The sequence below is a fragment of the Scophthalmus maximus genome, chromosome 13 (genome assembly GCF_022379125.1).
Source record: "Scophthalmus maximus strain ysfricsl-2021 chromosome 13, ASM2237912v1, whole genome shotgun sequence".
Classification (NCBI taxonomy): Eukaryota; Metazoa; Chordata; class Actinopteri; order Pleuronectiformes; family Scophthalmidae; genus Scophthalmus; species Scophthalmus maximus.
Genome location: NC_061527.1, coordinates 5393442 through 5414164, shown reverse-complemented (window position 1 = coordinate 5414164; position 20723 = coordinate 5393442). Strand labels below are relative to the sequence as shown.

General features: G+C 40.8%; 1 protein-coding gene and 1 long non-coding RNA gene across 3 annotated transcripts in view; one reads left to right on the top strand and one right to left on the bottom strand.

Annotated features, from left to right (window-relative positions):
* The window catches only part of ddah1 (dimethylarginine dimethylaminohydrolase 1), a 117777-nt gene that overhangs the window by 89359 nt on the left and 7695 nt on the right, over positions 1-20723 (bottom strand). For both annotated transcript variants that reach the window (XM_047336958.1, XM_035648790.2), the window contains exons 6-9: positions 11900-11968; positions 11564-11644; positions 8186-8266; positions 1329-1453 (exon numbers count right to left, since the gene is read on the bottom strand). In XM_047336958.1, the coding sequence (XP_047192914.1) occupies positions 1329-1453; positions 8186-8266; positions 11564-11644; positions 11900-11968 (356 nt within the window). The remainder of the gene's footprint in view (positions 1-1328; positions 1454-8185; positions 8267-11563; positions 11645-11899; positions 11969-20723) is intronic.
* Positions 711-20708, top strand: LOC118318801. Its single transcript, XR_004795825.2, has 3 exons — positions 711-839; positions 19737-19841; positions 20222-20708. It is a non-coding gene; the product is annotated as an uncharacterized LOC118318801 (long non-coding RNA).

The window sequence follows — 20723 nt, the reverse complement described above, 5'->3', positions numbered from 1 at the left end:
AACATCATTTTGTAATTTAAACATGCGTTTTCTTGTGTCAGAAGCCAAACTAACTCGGCTAACAGACACTTTTGGCACCAGATCCTAGTTTTTTAGGGGTTTAGGTCAGACGCCTTTTTAACCTTCTCTGACTTGTCTCAAACATAAGAATTTGTGACTTTGACTACTGTAGGTTGGTCCTAGCAGCCTGCTGCCACCTCGCTGCTAATTCTTTGAGGCGAAGGAATCCTGTGAATGTGATTTAAATAACTTTCTTACTCAAGCTTCCTTCTCTTTTCCTCTCGAGCACCTACAACAGGGCAGCTACCTTTGTGACATTAAAAGGTCATTCAACAATCTGACCCAAATGCCAGCAGGGGTAAACATGTTATGACAATGACGCTGGCTTAAATACAGAGTCAACGATGTCTAGATAAAGGCAGTTTAGCCCAGAACACTGACCAGTAGCATGCTGCCTGCATGGAACTTGCTAGACCTCCAACATGACTTTATCCTCAACGAATATGCTGTAGCCACAGTGTGCGATTACTTGTTATCACTTCCTGCACAGCTTCCCAGGCCATGGCATGTGCAATTATCAGGATGTTTCTGTGGTTCACATTATAGCAAAACAGTGTGGCACCAAGGCCTTATCACTGAAAACACACACACACACACGGACTAAAATTACCGTATTCGTCATTTAGCCCGTCTGGGTCTGACACTGTAATGATACTGGGTGAGTGTGGTCTGTTGTGACCACCGTTTCAACACACTGTGCATACGTGAGCAGGAGGAAAACTGCTGAATGACTTTTTCCTGATACAAAACATGCCACACTGGACGAGACTGACCAACAGGTGAGGTAAAGTGGGCTGACCTCCTGTTTTCCCTTCTTCTGTCATCTGTCACAACTCATGAGCTCACTGTTCAGCGGTAAGCCATGTTTAATCCTCTTTTTGGCCACGGCCTCTGCTGAGGTTAACATGGTGTGCATGATGCTGTGCAGAACACACTCATTTCCGTTGGGGTAGCGCGTTGCCATAGTGAAAAATACGGGAACAGGGAGTTTAAAGTCTCCGCTGGAAAACCCAGGAGATGATACAATGCCGTTGGAATCGAAGGGGAGTGAAGAGGGGTTTGAGCGATTTACGGGTACGTAGATTTTCGACTCAGGTCATGTGTGCACACGTTAGTTTTGTTACAGAAAACACAGGTGAAAATGAGTAAGTTAAGCTGAATATGGTGATGAAGAAATTTCTTTTTTTTAATCAAAGCAACAGGAGGTTAGTGTTGACGCAGAAATTAGTTAAATGCAAGATAGGTAGCTAAATAGGTATTTTTTTTACCTGGTCCTTTCAGTGGATACTCCTTCCAATTGTCTTTGAGCACAACATGCAGCACAGGATATTCAATCAGTGTTTTGTAGCTTAGGGTGTCCCTCAGGCTCTTCTCAATGTCCAATACGTGGTACCTATTTCAGATCAAATTGAGGCACACACAAAAGACAAAGAGGTGATTACAAGACAACCCAATTACAGCATGCTCGGTAAATTATGTGACATTAGGCCCATTTTAGGTAATTTCAAGTTTTTAGGCGCTAGCCAGCAACAAAGACAGAGAGGGGGAGAAAAAATGGCCGCTGTTGCAAAAACTCTTTCACTGGCAAATGCAGCTTTTTATTTCCAGCTGCCTGTGGCACGTTGACAGCTGAAAATCTTTTGAGGATTGATAGAGTTTTGAGTCATGTCTTGGCAAAGGCTAGATCCTGCTTGGTATTCGTCTCAAGAGATGGAAACTAACTTTACCAAGAATGAAAAGCATCACGCTCAACAGCACATGAAGCCACCCTCTCACCCCTCCTTCAGCTCTTTGTATGAGATGACATCAGTCTCGTCCTGTCTCTAAATAGTCCTGTCATGCATTAGGGAAGGTCATAAATCACTAAACAGTTAACTGGATGTGTTCGGAGACACGGATTGCCTCAACTGATTCATAACCATCCAGCTCAGGCCGCCATCACCAAACTGGAAGGCACCATATATTTTGTGTATATCTAGTAACTGGCACCATCCCTACCCCACGTCAAGCCCCTGCCAGTAATGAAGATTACTGAGCCATTGTTTCTCTTGCTAAAAGCACGAGCAAACTGAGAACCACCCGGGTAGACTGCCACTCCCCAAGGCAATCAAAGCACTTTGGCATAATATGACATTTACAAGTCTTTACAGCACGGCCAGTTTCCAAGAAGCCGCACCCCCTCGGAGGAGTTTGTCTTAGGTGGGCTAAAGATTCATTTCATATGATCCCACAAATAAATGGCAGTATGTTTTAGCACCTCCCTGTGTTCAGGATAAAAGAAAGAATCGATTGTTTTTTGAGTCTCTAAAACCCACAGGAATCTTCTTGCCACTGAATGAAAAATGGTTGCAGGGGTATTTCAGAGAGGTCTCCACATCAGAAAAGTAAAAATAGCCCGTGTGAAGATGAACACAATATTGGGAACATGGGTTGTAGGGTAGAATGAAAAAGGAGCCAAAAAAGATGACGGAAGCACGATATCTACAGGGACTGCATCCATGTGCAATGTGCGTACCAAAAAAATGCAGCGTTACATGTTGTTTTTATGTCTGACTAGGAATAAATTAATGGATGTTTTTTATTTTGGTGAATAAACAGGCTAAACCAAAACATAAGTGTTTGTTCAAAACAGAGATAGGAAGATAGATGACGAGACAGATTGCGGCTCTGTGTGGGGTCAATGGGATCATTAAAGCTCTGGCCATTTCTCGAAGCAGGGCTGGATGGCTCAGCCAAGAACACGCACACATCTGGTCTCTATATAGTGTCCTAGTGAATGAACAGAACAGAGACTGGTGTTCTCTTCAGGGAGGTTACAATTGTTTTTTTCCCCTCCATGGTAGGAAGATAGCCAATCGCTAAATAGACAGCATTTTGGGAGCAAATAATGTTGAAATGTTAGGTTAATCAAGTGCAAACATTAATTGGACAAGTCTATATTTAACTACGGGTTGATTCCAGAATTATTTTTTTAAACCAACAGAGAAAAAGTCTTGTTTAGGTTAATGTTGAACTTGGATTCTTGACTCGACTCGTGTGGATGCTGCAGGATGCAAGATTTCCAGGGCCTGTTGATTTTTTTTTTTTGTGTGTGTCCTTATGTTAAGGACAGATTAGGGTCTTATTTATAAATGGTGACAATGAATAAATGTGGGTAAAAATTGATATGGGAAATCTTTCAGCCACCAGTGTAGTATGCACAACAGAATCATTGAGTTTACGTAAAATTTAATGGAATTCATAATAAGTGACCGACATTAAAATACAGATTACTGACAACCTTGGTCTTAATCAATTGGTTGTTGCTTTGATCCCAAAAAATTATCAGACAAAATATCATATAGTGTTTAGTTGTGCGCCATCACATGCACAACTGAAAACATTGCCGGAGACCATAAGTCTTTAATTCTATTGGAGGCAGAATGATAGACAGTAATTGACTAGTTCCGTCTTGGGGCTGTTGGATCCGAGGCATTACCTCCCATATTTGACAGATTAGCACATCTTGTCCACTCTGGGACAGCATGACTTTCATCCTGCCTCCAAGCAGGGGGCGAAATTGGAACCTGCAAAAACATTCTTGTCTTTAGATGTGGTTTGAGGACACTTTGTATGAACTACTTTGGTTTGCAAATAACCTGGCCCATAATCTCAACATAATATCTGAGGGTGACGGGAACTGGAAACGCGGATTTCTACAAATTCCTACAGGCAGAAAAATTACCACAAGATAACTGTGACACCAAAGAATCAGGTAATATTAACTGCTCCTTATTTATGCATGGCTATTTTAGCAACAATACCCATAACAAGCCCAGAATTGCAACGGACCAGAGGATGTGCCTGCTGCGCAGAAACAAACTTCAACATAGCTCTAGGCAAAGCTGAGGGAGAGCGGACCGACAGGCTCAGGAGGGCTAAGGAGAGAGTTCGCCACAAATATGGGAAAAGAAAGAACTGCTTGGACGGTACAGAAACATCAGTGTCTTACGGGTACACAGTAAGACACTGATGTCTAACAGTGGTTAGAAGAAACAGAGGTTTCCTTTTCTTTGGCTGCAAATGTCAAACCAGAATCTCTTCTTCAAGTCAACACTGTGTTGAGAGGAAAAGAAGTGGTAAGAGTATGGGGGAGATGCCCTCCTCTGGATCTCAGGGCTGGAATGAATAAAAATAAGCAATGAAAAAATAACACAAACAAACATCCAGAAGCGTATGAATGGTTCCCTTGATGCACAGTGCGTCTTCTTCCAGTAAGAGGATGTTGACCGGTCACACATCTATGTTTAGTTTAGTACAAGGGCTCCTTTATTGGCCTGGGTTGATATTCCCGTAGACGTTCAACAACATATAAAGCAATCATACCCTTTGTGTTAGACTTGGCAAATGGCCGCCATTTATCCATGACTCATTACATTAATGATACAGTTCAAATTTAGGGACTTCCAAATGATGTGACTCTGAAAAAAGTGGAGCACCCTTTTGAAGTTGCGATGCTTTGACCTTGTTTGGGGCCTTTAAAATGGGATGGGACCTCAGTCTGGATTAGCAGTGGGAAACTAGAAGCACCTCATAATTCGTTTCGATTCCGAGGGCCAAGATACGATTATGGAGGTGTTCTAAAAAACATAAGAGGTGGTTCCTCATGTTTGTTGTGTTGCCAAAATATCTAATTTTCATTAGACACCTTGCAAATGGTGTTGCTCGTGTCCAAGCGAAACCGCTTTCATAAACTCACTTTTGATGCAGCGAGTGTCGGTCAAATCTACTCGGTCGGTTTCTTTTGTTCAGACATACTCGTTCAAAAATGAATCACAATGCATCTAAAAATCAATCATTTCTCCCACCCCTAGTCTGGATGGGGTCCCTCTTCTCATAAGAGCTATACTTTGGCCATGGTCCCGTTATGCAACTGTACCACTTTATTGTAAGGTGATTTTCCTTTGGGCAAATCTTGCCACTTCCTTTCATCCACTCGCAGTACAGAGTTGGCAATAAACCCTTCCTAAGGATTGAATTACAAACTTAAAAGATTTTCCTTCTGCCAACCCAGACTCAAGTTATTAAACTATTAAGTTATGACATGAAACTGATACCAAGGAAGTCAGATCCAGAGCGAGATTTATACCACTGAATTACCCATTACCACATACATGATAAGACACAGTAAAATCATTCCTTCTCCAATTGTTTGCCTCATGAGTAAGAAGTAGTTAGGAGTCACTGATATAAAATCGTTCTGACAAGATGGGTAACGCTGTTCTGTGGAAGATATCAGATATTATGACTCATTTCTTTAAAAAATATATTCTTGGCAAAAAGGCAGGAAAACCCATGTAGACGTGACTATTTCATGTTACCAGCCCCCTCACCAAGAAACTAAACAGGTAGAGCTGCTACACTGGGTAGAAAAGGAAGTGGACTTTGATGTAGTTATACGAGGAAATGTGTGGTGGGAAATCAATGTTCTTGGGATCTTCAGGGATTAAGTAACATTACATTAAACATATACAGTACAATACACTATGGTTGAAATAAACAGACATCTGGTCCTATTTTAAAGACATATTTTTTGTGCCTGAACAAAAACATTACAGAGGTGGTTCTGATTGTCTATGAACAAATATCCATATTTTATTATTTTATTTAGACACAGTGTACTTGATTAGTCAACAGTGGAGACGCCCTTATTATTTTATATTGCTTCTCCTCTCTTCAGCTGGCAGACTGTAAAAAAAACTTGTTGCTGATGTCTTTTTGCATTTGTTTATTCTGTTGATCTGGACAACAGCTTTTGAGGTTCTAGAAGTGGTGTACAGAACATTTCCCTCAGAGTGCAATGCCAAATGCATCATGCTCATTCTGGGGGGAAACACCCAGATGGTTTCCAGGTAGGATAACCTCACTTGCGATTGTATAGATGAGTAAATGTGGATTTGCAGCACAAAATATGTCTTCGAGGTCAACTCCAATTGTTCCAATATAATGCTATGAAAAAAGGCTCTCATCATAATGTATGTCATGTCATTTAAAATGAATATGTGGTTTTAAAGCAAAAGGGCTTTGGGATGAAAGTGCCCAAGCAAGTGCAACACCACGAGGCAACATTATTAAAGGAAGATATAACTAAAGCTTGCAATCTTTACTACAAACTACAAACTACACATAGCATGAATATATTTAGCACTGGAATCTTTCTACCAGCATCCCTAAACATCTGCACAGTTGTGTGTTATGTATATACCGTATACCTGTCACTACGATCAGTGATGAAAGGGAATCTACGCGTTGAGAATGTTTATCTGGGTTTCGCAGACCTTTGTTTCTCTGGCTAACATTTATATATAATTAGGGAGTACGGGTACATGTGTGACTTGTTTGTGTGGTGTGTCAGTATAATTAAGTCTGTATTCATACAGAAAATAGAAAAACTAGAGCAAGATGGAAAAGGTTATCAATCCCAAATTTTTATTAAGACTTACCTTTGAAAGCTTAAAAGCATGCTATTGGTTTAAATAAGGTAGTAAATAACACATTTACTCAGAAACAAACATCTGACATAATAAATGTCTTGGGTGTTATTTTTTTTAAAAATAATTTTAGTTTAGAAAGTAGAATCTTCAACATATATCTATAGATATATAGATATATATATATATATGACAGTGTTTTCACTATGTATATTTTCTTTCAGTAACTTTATGACCATGTGAAAATTATATATTGTCAATCTGTAATTATATAGTATTAGAAAAAAAACATCTTTTAATGAATGTTATGTTATTATAACGCAATCACGAAGCTGACAATGTTAAGGTGTGTGACATTAGAGATAATTAAACATTTGAAAGCTCATTAAATTCATAAAAGTGTTAAAGGTGACTGCTCTCACACTAAACCAGTGCTTTCACGGAGCTGTCACATCTCCACACTCGTCATTTAGTAATTCCTCTCTATATGCTGCCATACAATGTAATTTATCTCGTTAGAAAGTGTGTGTGTGTGGCTCAGCCCACTGGGCAAACGGAAAGGAGCTTGTCTGTGTGTGTTAAGAAGGATGAAGGATGGGTTGGGAGGTTTCATGATGTTTCACTCTGGCCAGGGGGGTAATGATTATGAGCATCAACAATCATCATTCACTCCATGACGAAGTGGGAATGGAGGACAGCCAAAGCATTCGAAAGTAGGCGAGGCAAATGGGCGCTATCAACACCAACCATCCTCATGAAACCCCTAATAAAGGGGGGGGGGGGGGGGGAAGGAAGAGAAAGAGCTCGCAGGACACGAGGATGGAAACGAAATGTGAGTGAAAAAGTGAAAGAAAGCAGGGATGGAAGACGTAGATCCTGTAAAAGTCATGGACTATTTTCTTGATCAATGGCATTTCTCAACGTTGGAAAGCCCTTAAGGCCCTCGCTCCTAAAAGTCTGTGTAGCTTCGTAGGAATTTACAAGACAGTGATGTCAAGCTCATAAACAAATTATGTCGGCTTCATACACACTGAATAAATCAGTCAAGATCTGGCGAGCCTGATCAAACGCACGGAGCTGCAACACGGACAGGATGCCTTCGTGGTGACGGGATTCTGACGCAGCAGAAGATTTAAAAAAAAAAAAAAAAAAAAGTTCTTTCCTTTATTGTGTGTGATATGTATAGTATTTTAACAATTCAGCAATTGCATTGTAAGATTACTGTGAAGCATATTTAAAAGATTAAAGATAATAGTTTTTTTATTGTAAAGCAATTGTGTCAAAATTGTGTCAAATCCCAACACCTGTATGAGCACACGTCAGGTATAATAAAGAAACTTTGCAGGGGAATTCAGGCGGTTGATTGGTTCAACAAATGGAAAGGAAATGGTTGCGTCATTGAGCATAGACATGACAGTCGCGTAATCTCACATAACCACTGCGACTGCAGATTCGAGCATTTGGTAGCTAAGGATTTTGGTTGCAGTCCGTAAACGTTTGCAACGCTGTAGTGATTCCTTGCTTTATAGTAACCTGACTGTGGATTAAACACCATTAAGAGCAAGTACAAACCTTGTTCAACCCAAGTAGATCATGATGTCTGTTTTGATTAAAATGACAAAAGAAACTCTAATTCATCACGTGAAAAGTCTCACCTCACAGAGTTGGCCTTCCTCCCCTCTGCCTTCAGGAAGACTTTCACATGATCGGATGGGGCTTGCACATACATCTTCAACCTGAAAGAGAAATTCACATCAACTCAGCGGGTTAGACAATCCAACCCTTACCTTAAAAGAGACGAGAACAAAAGACATGGGTACATTGACTGTGCCGATTTTTAACAAGCCAAAAGCAAAAGGTCAAAAAAACACAAAGGGCCCATTGAGGGAAGCAAAACAGAGAGACCCGATCGACACTTGTCTGGCACGCTGACTGATTCACAGTATGTATGGGCTCTGACTGAAGTATCTTGTGTAAGGGACAGTCCCTGCTAGCTACCCACAGTCACGGCACCCGAGCCTGCTGTAAACAGCCGGCCAATGGGCCGTGGAGGTTCAACCTCCGCTCACGTGAATCTAGACTAAGCAGACAGACGCTGCGGTCTTAATGGGTGGCTCTGGGCCAAGTCAGGTGTCCGTTCAAAGACCTCAACAATGTGCTTTTTGCTGCAGGTTTTTTACAGTAGACCGCTTACTGTCGACCGTTATCAGCACAAAGCGTAGGTCAGAGGAGTCAGATCGCCGCCCTGTGAGGGGTTGAGATTAGAAATAACTGAGCGTTCTGAAATCAAAGAGCCTGCCTTGTTCTGTGGACTAAAGTTCATGTTGGGGGAGAAACACGATGCCTGGGAAATGAAAAGGAAAGTGAAGCAAGAGCGAAATTAAAAAGATAAATGTGGGAAAGTGAGATTGTGGGACTTTGGACAGGACATGGAGAAACCCCAACCGGATCCTGTGTGAATGAAACTTGATGGGAGTTGGTTGAACAGTTTCTGTGCATTCACAAACCAATTGTTCTCCTCTGTTGCTCTGAAATATATCAAACCTATTAAAAGCAGCCACTCTACCTATTCATCGATAATACTTAAGTTCAGTTGTGACAAAGTGAGGCGACACAGATAGAAAATTTATTTGACATTTGTTATGGAGAGGAGAAAACATGATTCTTTATTTGTGTCTTTATCCGTTCCTTCGTTTGCGTGCAGACTGATTTGTACTTAAGTCTGTAACTGAGGGATAATCCCTGGACACACCGCTGCCAAACTCAATTACAGGGGCTCTGGTCTGGCATGAAGGCAACGGTGACCTGATACAGGTCATCAAAACCAAAGCTGCAGTAAAAATGGTGGATATTTTTAGACGAAGAACGGTGAAGCTAGCGAGCGAATCTCAAACATTACAGCCATTGCATTGCTGTGTTTTAACGATAACTACTACTAATTAATAGTTTAGTACGTTTAGAAATGTTGGGAAAACAGTGGGAAAAAATAGCTTTCACAATTTCTTCCAACTTTCCAAAAAATTAGGATTCTCAACCTACTGTTACAACATGAAAAAGACAAACATAAAAAAGCTTCATTTGAGAAGTTGGAACCGTAGAATGTTTGGTTTGAAATAAAACTCAAGTGGGCATCAGGCTGGAGAATATGGCCAAAACATTTATCAAGATTAAATGTTATTTGATAATGACAATTATGACTATAAATTTTAACTATTTTCTTAAAGACTGATTTTTTTTGTTGCTGCTGAGTGAAAGTAGTGATTTTAAACACTTCTTTCTCTTTCAGAGAATAATGAAAAATGACTTAACAGCTAAATATATGACAAATCTCAGGTAGGACCAATTACGTGTTATTAATATCTTCACCAGCACAGTGCATGAGCAGTATATCAATATATATATATATATATATCTATATATTCAACCTTTGCTATATTGCTATTAATGAGAATTAAATTACAATGATTATTATTATTATCGTTTTATCCCCAAACCATACATGATTAATAGATTATTAAAATTGCTGGCAATTAATTTTCTTCTAATCGACTCATTGATTGATTGACTGACTGATGATTTCAGCTCTATTCTTAGCAGCTGATTAATTTCTATAGCAGTTATGATCAGGCTGCTTCTTGACAAAACCGTTGTTAAAAAAAAAAAAAAGAAGCTCCGTAACAAGCCCGGGCCGATATGATGCAATAACAGATGAATGTAACCTGCGTCACACTGGTGAAGAATATGGGACATAGTGATTAATATTGTACTCTGCTGATATCACCAGAGCTTTATATTTCAACAGGAATTATTGTGAGAAATTCAATTAGCTTTCTTCACAGTTGTTATGAAAAAGAGAGTCCACAAACTAAACACAGCTTTGTTGCGACAGTGAAACTGCTCATTTGAAGTTTTCAGAGGAGAAAACAACAAGCTGTCATCATCCTTAAAGTTAAAGATCTTCCAAGCCACATATCAAACCAGTGTTGATTCCTGGGCCTGTTATTACATTGCTAAGTTTTTTGGTTCTATTCATGAGTCCGGTGACTGAAGCAAAACAAGCGAGCGGTCGAATTTCTACCACTGAATGCGACTCATTTATCAGAGATTTCTGCCTTTGCCCCACCATTCAACGGCAATAAATCAAATGAAAAACACAGTGACAAAGCTAAACATACTTCAGACTAATGCCACTGACTTACCGGCGAGAATAAAGACTAGAACAGACAAATTCATCAATGGGAATTGGCTTCTTGGTCAGTAAACACAATCGTACATGGAAGACGTTTCCACAACTGAGGAGTAAATACAAACAATGCACCAATATGATCAAATAAATCAGTATCATCGTCGACATTGACTTAATTACGTGGATCAGGAATCAGCTCGTTATTACCAACACCCATAAGAGCTCACTGCTGTTTGTAGGGTCTGTACCATAGACAGTATATAAACATGGACGACACGCCTGCACTAACTCCCACTGAAACCGAAAATTCACGGGAATGGGCGCTGCCATCTTTGATGTAATGATGATGTGATCACGGGGTGGAGCAACAGTATCAGCAGGTCCCACCGATACACGTGTCCGACCAATCGCAAATCAATCTCAGCTGTCGAGCGTGACGCCTCACACTTGAACATACATTTGTGTCAAAAGAACTACCTAAAATCGAAGAAACCACCTTAAGGAAATTGGAAAAATGTACTACATTTTAGTTTGGCCCATGTTCCATACACCAACATGGAGGAGGCAGAGTGTAGGCTCTATACTCCAGCCAGCCACCAGGGGGAGATCAAGATGACGTTGCGTCACTTATGGGGCGTGATGTTCATAAAACTTTGTAGCCTAATAAGCATGTGGTTTTATTAGCATCTCCACTTATAATGAATAAGAGATCTAGGAAAGTGATCTGTTGTCAGATTGGTAACTCGGCCAGTCGGCCAAGTTTGAGTTTAGGCATCAGTTTGTCCAGACAAACAATAAAAACAAAATCATAACATGGGGACTTGAGTGTTAAGGGGACCAAACTCACTTTTGTCGTGTCACAGGGTCCGACTCTGTAGGGTGGATGTAAGGAGTCAAGATCTGCTTCAAGGTTTGTCTGTCGGACACCCTAAAAACATGGAGGAATAGAACAGAGATGAGAGAAAATATTCATGCCATGATCCAGTCACATCGTGAAAAGATTTCATTAATTCTGTACAAACACGTTAAAATGTGAATGGTCGCTCTTGCCAAGTAGAAGCCTAGAGCTACAAGTTCCCCTTCTGAGCATTTAAAAGGGTTATTGATACTAAACGCTTGTGCTTCAACAAAACCTTTGATGAGTACATCATTCAAGAAATTGGAGTATTTTTACGTAACTCACCTCCTCTGACTGAACTCTGCGCCGCTCTGAGGGAAGATGAGCTTCAGGTGCCACATGAACTGTTTTTCCCTGAATGGAGACAAACACAAACTAATCTTTAGTTTCAGCTTTTTTTGAAAAAAAAAACAACAAAAAACCAACAATAGTGTTTGATGTCTGTGTTTCAACACAGACAGATGGAGTCATCAGTGCTCTCACAATATCCCCTCCAGAGTCAAACACAAACGCATTGTTTAAATTCGGAGCATAAAATGGATTCAGTCTTAATCTGTCCAAGACAATACGCCTGGCTGCTTCCAAGATCTTGTCCATCTGTGTGTGTGTGTGTGTGTGTGTGTCTAAATGAATAAATCAGAGTTACCATGGAGATAACGACATATACACTCAATTCTAGGACACCAGCTGGTGGATATCACATAATGTTCACTTCTTCTGGGGTAATGCTTCGGGGCAGTAACTATTGAACGCGGTTGGGTTTTTCTGGGTTGCTGGGCGTGCTCTACAACCAAACATTTATTCCCCAAACAGCTGCAGTGCTCATATTTACTACTGTCACCATGATTCCGAAATAGCCAGCAAATTTTAATATATCAAACAGTTTTGGGAGATATGAACAAGAAGATGTAATTCCACCCTTTTTAATCTTTTAAAAATTTGAGCAATTACCAGAAAATTGGGGGACTGCTGTCACTCACGGTTATTAGAACTATGTTTGATTAAATATGAGTCTTTATATATATAAATATACAAAAACCCAAGTGGGGCACAGAAATGTACACTTGTTGCCAAATGAAACAGAATATAAACTATGGGCACGGCATCACAAACTCTAAGTTAATGCTTGTCCAGAGTTGTGTACCCCACACACCGAGCGCTGAACATAACTACAAGGACTTGTGTTGACCAAGACCACAGAATTTGCCACATATTGGGTGGAGCTGATTCACCATCCCTCCCCTCTATCAGAGCGAGGGGACGGCGGCCTTGATGGATCTGAGGAGTGAAGATGAAACACACCCTCAGAAGGACGCAGAGCTTAATTGTTAGGTGCATGCAAGAAAACCTTGTTATTAGGGCTTTCGTACTCACCAAGAGAGATTTATAGCACAGCTTTGGAGGTTTCTTTTGATATATTTAATATAAAACGCTTGTGTACTCTTAATCTAATCTAAAAAACAAAGCTCGGCTGAGCTTACTGCAGTCGCCTTTAAGAGATTTCAGCTCATTTGGGAGAGTAAACAAACATTTTCCTTTTGAAATAGGATGGATAACCTACAACTACATCGCAATAATGTTAATATGTCTTCAATTTAGAAATTTTAACCACGTAACCCTATTTCCAGTTCAATGAATGGCCATTTCCGAATAATTAAATCTTAAATCTATCTTGTTCCAACATCTAAATTGTTGCTTATAATAAGCCAATATATCAATAGAGTCATTAGGATACATGCCCCGATGACGGTTAATGCAAGCACCGCATTACATGACCAATCTCTTGGTCTCTATTTGTCTTGGCCAAAGTGTTTGCCTGATTTAAACTAATTCAATGAGCCATTCGCAGTTTCACTGTACCGGCCGTGTGTACTTAGACTTGCATGGCTTAATCTTTGAGACAAGCATATGCTTGACGCAGCTATTTAAAAGCATTTTGAGGTGAGAATAATTTTGACCCCCATTTGGCCCCAAGATGAAAAATGTATTTTACATCTAATGATATATTTGATTTTATATTCCACATTCTCTCTAATTAGAGAGGGAGGTTTAACATTAGTCACATATTCAGCTTTTGTCTGGGTTTCTTTTGTGCAAACAGAGCAATGTTTGCTTTAACAGGTACAAGCTAAAATGGACTAGCACAAGAAATGTTGGCCAAAGAAATCAACAAAGCAAAGATATGAAGAACATATCGACCTGAGCTGCTGCTACGTGTGTCTTTTGACACACTTCCGCGGATTGTTGTTCTGTGGTTCCAGGTGGCACCAATATACAACAGGGGGCATGTTTTTCTTTCTCGAAAACAGGAACAGGATGGGTAGGAGGAGTTTGAAAGTGGAGAAATATGTGCAGAACTGGCAGAACATCCAATGAAATGGGGGGTTATGAGTTGTGAGGAGAGGGTGGACGACGAGGGGCTTGGAGGGGATTCCCTACGCAATTGTAGGAGGAACCCAACACCTCTAACCCCTTAGTCAGAGGAATTTATATGTTTGCTTAGTCCTGGCTTTCTTCTTTGGTAAGCCAGTGTATGTGCACTTCTTATGTGTATGTGCAGGTGTGTGTGTATGTGTGTTTGTTGGGGGCTGTACGTGCAAGTGACTGGGGGTGGAGCACCAGGTGTGATGCCATTATTCTGTCATTACGACAAATGGAAACTATGTCTTTCATGGAAAAGGGGCTTGCCCAAAGATGCATGCAATCATTTCAGGCAAGGCCACAGTGCATACCTGGGATAAGTGCCATCATTCATTGTCAGGGTAAAAACGAGGAGAGAGCAGCATAAAAAAAGCACAACCAAGAGCAGAAGGGCAACTATAGCTACCAATACCACAACCTCCTTAAAATCTAACAGAGTGCACTGCCTGGTCCCTTGAGCAAGGTATTTAAAGCCAAAGGGTAAGAAGTGGCAAACAGTAAAAAAGATGTTTGGTACAACTCCTAAAAAAAATGGCCATTAAAAAAACACTTAAATCACTGAAAGATTGTGATAAAAGGGTTATAGTCTCAACAGAATTTCATGCCAAAAGAAATTTGCTGCCTTAAATGTCCTGCATTTAAGGGCATTTTACTTTCAACAAGGATTATCCATCAAACAGCTTGTTGGGACACAAGAACTAAGCCTAACTGAAAAAATTAGGATTTGTATATTGTCAAATTAGAGTGGGGGTGGAAAAAATGGAAATATGTTTCATTGTTAATCATTTGTAAGTGATTAACTGCTTTAAATATCTCACGGTCTATTATAATGGGCATCAATCTGAAATTGTGTGTTTTGTGCTTGAATACACGCGAGTACAGATTTTGCCGAAGGTATAGCTCAGGCCGTTTATCATCAGCTCTGGGAGTAATATTGTGAGCTCAGTATTTAAGATTCTGACGGGTTCAAATTATTTTCAGCAGCTTGAGTAATGTAGGGAAGATTGGAGCTGTCTCTTTTTTGTTGCGTTCCAAGTGGCTGCTGTTTGCTCTTTCTTTAAATGGCAGAATGATAGTATTGTGTTTCCCTCACTTGGTTATACGATAAAAATGACTAAAATCGATAGACTGGACTTTCTTTCGAAAACTTGACCCAGGTCTACAGAGAAGGCCACTTTTCGGAGGAAAGGCTTTGTAAAATAGAGGTATTATAATTTTGTCAGTCAATGTTGGGAATGATTTTAATATGCAAGCTAGCAATTTAAGTTCAATTTCTGAAACCAGACTGAAAAGTCAGGGGAAAAAAAAGGGTTTTGCGATGATCTCAAACACATTTGAGGATGTGATCATTCCGTGATCATTATTGCCCTCAAGAGCTTTATAAACACAAAGCCTGGTTAGCCCTGGTGTTACAGGCTGTAAGTTTACAAATGGTGACATTCTAGTGTAAATACATTACAAATGCATCATTTTTTGTACACAAGACAAGAAGTTAATCAGTGGTTGGGTATTAATAATAAAAACATGTTTTCATTTTCCACCCCATTCTGGCCAAGTGCCAATCTCATTTTATATTGTTAAGCTTCTTGTGGTCCAAAAAGCTGTTTGATGAATAATCCCTTTTGAAGGAAAAATCTGCCCATTAACAAAGGCCATGTGAGGTAGCAGACAGATTATTGCATGGAATTTTGTTTTAAATCTGTGAAGTTCAAGAAGAAAATGTGGTTTCAGGTTTTATTTTTTTGTTTTTTTATCTAACGAACTTCATGCAGTGATTGGCAAGGTGTGTGAGCATGAAAGAAAAGTAGTGTCCGAAAGTCTAATCTCTTCTGTAATTTTTCGTGTGTACGACAAAGTCATGAGAAGCCAATTCGGAGGTCCATGTACCAAGGTTGACTTTTGAACATCAGAAGTCATAGTCACAGTTTATGTGAAAATATTTTGAATGTGCATAACATGAATTTGCCAGAATTTTTCTTCGAGGTCCGTATTTAGTAGCCCTATGGGTTTATATAGCCTAAGCTCTGTAAAAATTATGCAACTTTTCTACAAAAAGCCATATGCGACGTTACGTGAATGGGGTGAGGCCTGCCATCTCTGATTGCCTTGTTTGTTTAAAGCAGATTGGCTGCAGTGATCCATGTAGGAGACTGAGAAATAAAGCAGACTCCGAGGAGGACGGATGAATTTATTAACAAGAACACACACTGTTGGTTAAGTGATTAGAGTTGCTTATGCCATCAACATTAGAGTAGAAGGCCTAACTGGTGGTTTGGCAGTCGGAGCAGAAATCCATCTGGCTGGATTCAGAACTGGAAAGATTCAACAAAAAAAGGCGCAATATATATATATATATATATATATATATATATATATATATATATATATATACATATATATATATATATATATATATAAAAAAACATGTGTCTAGTGTATCTGCCCATCAGAGGCAGATGCCAGGATTGGGGTGGCAGGTGGGTGTAGGGGGATTGAGATGACAGGACTTGGGGGCCCTCTCTACGGACATATAGAAAATAAATCCAGTATCCAGAGCGATGGTTGGGCCCACAACCTCGGGGGGGGGGGGGGGGGGGGGTGGCTGAGTGGAAATAAGAGACAAAGATTACAGGCAGCTGCATCTTAACACTCCTCCTTCTTTACTCGAACCTTAGTTGTTGGGCAAATGCAGAGATTTTAAGGTCAAGGGGTGGGTCTGTGTTGGGTTAAAGTTCCTGAGTGAATGTAAAAGAAGACTAGTCTGCAGCCACGTAGAGGCTTTGATGAGCATCATTTGTGAGAGGAAACAAAATTCCGCAAGGATGAAAAGAAGGAGGTCATTTTTTCTACTGTAAATGTCAAATATGTGCATTTGGGTCTGATAATCCAATAATTAATCACATGCTGGAATTGCGGAACATTTGGCCTCGTTGTGCTAGTTTAAAATGTTAAATGACTCAGGTAATAATGTCACCATGATTATCTGTACAAAATTTCAAGCAGCGTCATCCAATAAAGCTCCAATATATCATATAAAGCTCAACTATCAGTGTGGATTTAAAACAAAAGAAAACAAAGTTTTCACAGCAAAAAGTCATTAACAATTACGTCCCTCTGTCCAAGTACCAAATTAAGGAAGTAAATCTGAACGACACGTGGAAACCTAATTATCAAAATTCAGTCGACCAAACAAGACACATGGCGAGTTCATATTCTCTCCAGCTCATGCAGCACATTCACATCTCTGGTTAATTTACAGTTGGGAATTTCACTTGGAGCCGGAGAGCAGCGCGTAGCCCACAGCTATGCGGCCAATTGTGATGACAGCGTTTGCAACGCTGATGAAACTGCTGCTTGCCATTCCGATGTGAGTTTTGTCTCGGGTGGCAGCCGGCGTAGACTCTGTTCTGCATCAGCAGTGGTTAATCAAGCCAATGACAGCCCAGAAGGGCTGTCTGTTGGAATCTAGAACAGCGTCTGACGAAAGCTGCTGCTGATGGTTTCATTTGAATATCAACTTTTTTCTGCTTTATTTGATAGAGACGGGAAAGAGGTGTGTGTGTGGGGGGGACGGGGGACGACGACGACAAATAGGTCTCAGGCTGGACTCGAATCCAGGACACTGTGGTGAGGACTGAGCCTTGTAAATGGATTTCCACCGGTTATAATTTTGCTCCCATCTATAAAAAGTATTACCAACTAAATGGGCTCGATTTCAGAGTTCATTGTTCTTTGATGCCTGTGAATATCTGGAAGCAAAAATTGAGTCTCCTCCGGCCAAGAGAACTGGATTAATTGAGGCCAAATATTGCGACATACTGACATACATGGCACAAACCCACACCAGCTCCCATTACAAATCATTTCAAGTTATTATGGACGTGCGTTCGCTTGTTGTCCACGGTAACTACCTCGGCAGTATGTTGTCCGGTCCACTCGGGCCGTCTACGGGGAAAATGCTCTGCCATGCCAGGCGGAGGCTTTAGAAAACATAATTCCACCCTAACACAACTACTCCCCAATGTTCTGCCAAATGCCAGCTGTTATATACTTACCCTCCAAGGGCTGGACCGAGAGGCAGCCTGTAATTTTTCGTCAATCTCTTCACTGTTCATGCCTTGTTTTTGAAATTAGTCACCAGGCGAAGAGGTGGAAAGAAAGTAGCTGCACCGCCATTATTTTGCGTACAAACATTTAATCAAAGAGAGACACGCTCGCAAAAACCCACACTCCACGCACATACGTTCACACTTAACGTACACGCACGCCACACACCACCGCCAGGCATGAAAGTGTTCTCGTCAGATGTCTGCCGGTAATGATCCTTCTCTGGCAGAGCGAGTGCGTAGCATGAATATGTCGCTAACCAGCTGCAGTCGCATTGCTCACACATCTGCTTCTTATATTATGTACTTGGTACATTCTGAAGCACATTCTCCCTCGGTTCCTCACAATTCATTGTATACCTTTCATCCCGTCCCTCGTGCCCGTTTGCCGATCGGCGCGCGGTACCCCGCTGCGGTCAGTTGAATAATCTTCACGCTGAGACACAGTGAGACTAACCAGACTAAACAAAGAAACAGGACTGTGCAGCTGGCTCATAATTCCTCTACGGATGCTGTCACAGCAAAAAAAAAGAAAAGAAGCATAAAGACTCTTCTTGTGTCTTTTGCTGGAGTAGTTGTAGGAATGTAGCTCATTTCCCAGGGGCTGAACCTTTCTGTAAAATTACTAAAACTTCACAGACACGCTGGTCTCTTCCTACAAACACTTTCTGTCACCATCTGACAAGTGTTAAGTTGGGAATGGGGATGGGGGGGGGGGAGTGCGTGGGCTCGGAGGGTGGGCAGAGTCTGCTACTTTAACCTGACATAATCTTGCCTCATCCCCGAGATGTGACGTGCCTGCACACACCAGAGACAGACGTGACAGAGTGGTGGACTTTAAGGATGGAAAATGGGTGGCGGAAGGGAAAGTGTAACAGCAGTAAACCAGCTGGAGGGAATGACAAAGGATTCTTTTAGTGGCAATCCTGATTGGCACCCAATGTTGTCCCTGGGCATTTTACACTCGTTAAACTTTAATATGCAGTTCAATAACCATTTTCCGCCCCTCCTCTGTTCTTCCACTGGTGTGTAGTAGAGTGGCGAGGATTCAGGCCTCAACGGAAATGGGAAAGTGAGTGGCAGAGGTTTGTCCAGGGGAGGGAGGAGAGGTGCCAGACATGACAAGACCACCGGTGGAATCAAGCAACATTGGGAGGGACAGAATTACTCACTACTTCAGGGTATCAAGGAAGTAAAGAGCCGTAGTCTCTAAATCACTGAAAGACTAATGTTGACTACAATTAAACAATCTCCCAATATCATCAAAGTAACAACAGAGACCTGTTAAATTACAGCAGCATCATCATCGTGTGTTATCATGTGTGTTAAGTCTAACCAAAATGACAAATTAGTCATGAAAATGCTTTTTTTAAAACTTTCACTACAGTTTCTTTGTTGGTCACAAGGTGTCTTTTCTCAGTAAAGTCTCAAACGACAATGTTTATTCGAAGATCCTTCACATTTTGTGACTGTAATCACTGAATGTAAATGATGAGGCTGTGAACAGCTGCATGTTCACCTCCGAACTCTTTTATCCAAGTCACGGCAAACATGCTATAAGCAATCTCTTTGACTCTTGGTCCAATGAAATCTAGGCGTGTGACCAATGCAATGCTGTGGTGGTGGCTGTGGCTCATGACAAAGAGAGGGTCGTCAACTGACCAGAAGGTGGATGGTTCGATCCCCGGCCCCTTCAGTCTGTAAGTGCCACGACAATTACCCTAAATTGCCCTTGACGGCTTTGTATGAATGTGCGCTATATAAATATATTCCATTTACCCTCTTCCAATAAATTTTAAGGGTGCTCCATTTAATTAAACCATGTGCCCATTCAAAAAGTTGAATAGTGATAAACACAAACAGGGTTTACAGATTGTTCCTTTAACTGGACAACTATCATCCTGGAGGACTCGAAAACTGCCCATTGTTGGTTTGTCTGCAGCATAAAATACAGCTTCAGTGTGTGTGTGTGTGTGTGTTTATTATAGATTGGCGTGAATGTCAGTGACGCCTCAACTGCCTCAGGTACAGTAACTTAACTTTTCACAGATGTGGGTAAATGTCTGTGTTTCATCATCAGGCACAGGGCTGCCTGGAGATGACCCGAGGAGAGTCAGCACTACATACGACAGCACTGTGAGAGGCTTAACAAGAGAAGAGTGCCATCCTGTGGTTAAGTCAAACATCACTAATGACGCTCGTGTTGCCTCAGCCTGAGCAGGACTCAACCTCTCCAGAAGAAACATGAAACGTCGACTTGGTGACTGAGCGAATCATAAACAGTCTCACAGTGTGGACTAATAGTGGCGCTTTTCTCTTTTCTAGGAGATGGAAGAAGCCATTTAAGGATTTTAATTATTTACACTTTTCATTATGGCGATGACTTTCTCATTTAAATCAATAAGGATATTCCTGCTGATTATATAATTGTGCCGAAGACAATGTGCAACTCAAGAGCCTAAAAGTAAAGATGGGCCAATCTTGGCGTGTGTTTGAGTAACTGTTGCTCTAAAACTACTCGACAAACTACACTTTAAATAGGAAAATAAATAATATTCTTGAAAGTAGTAAAGTTGAGTAAA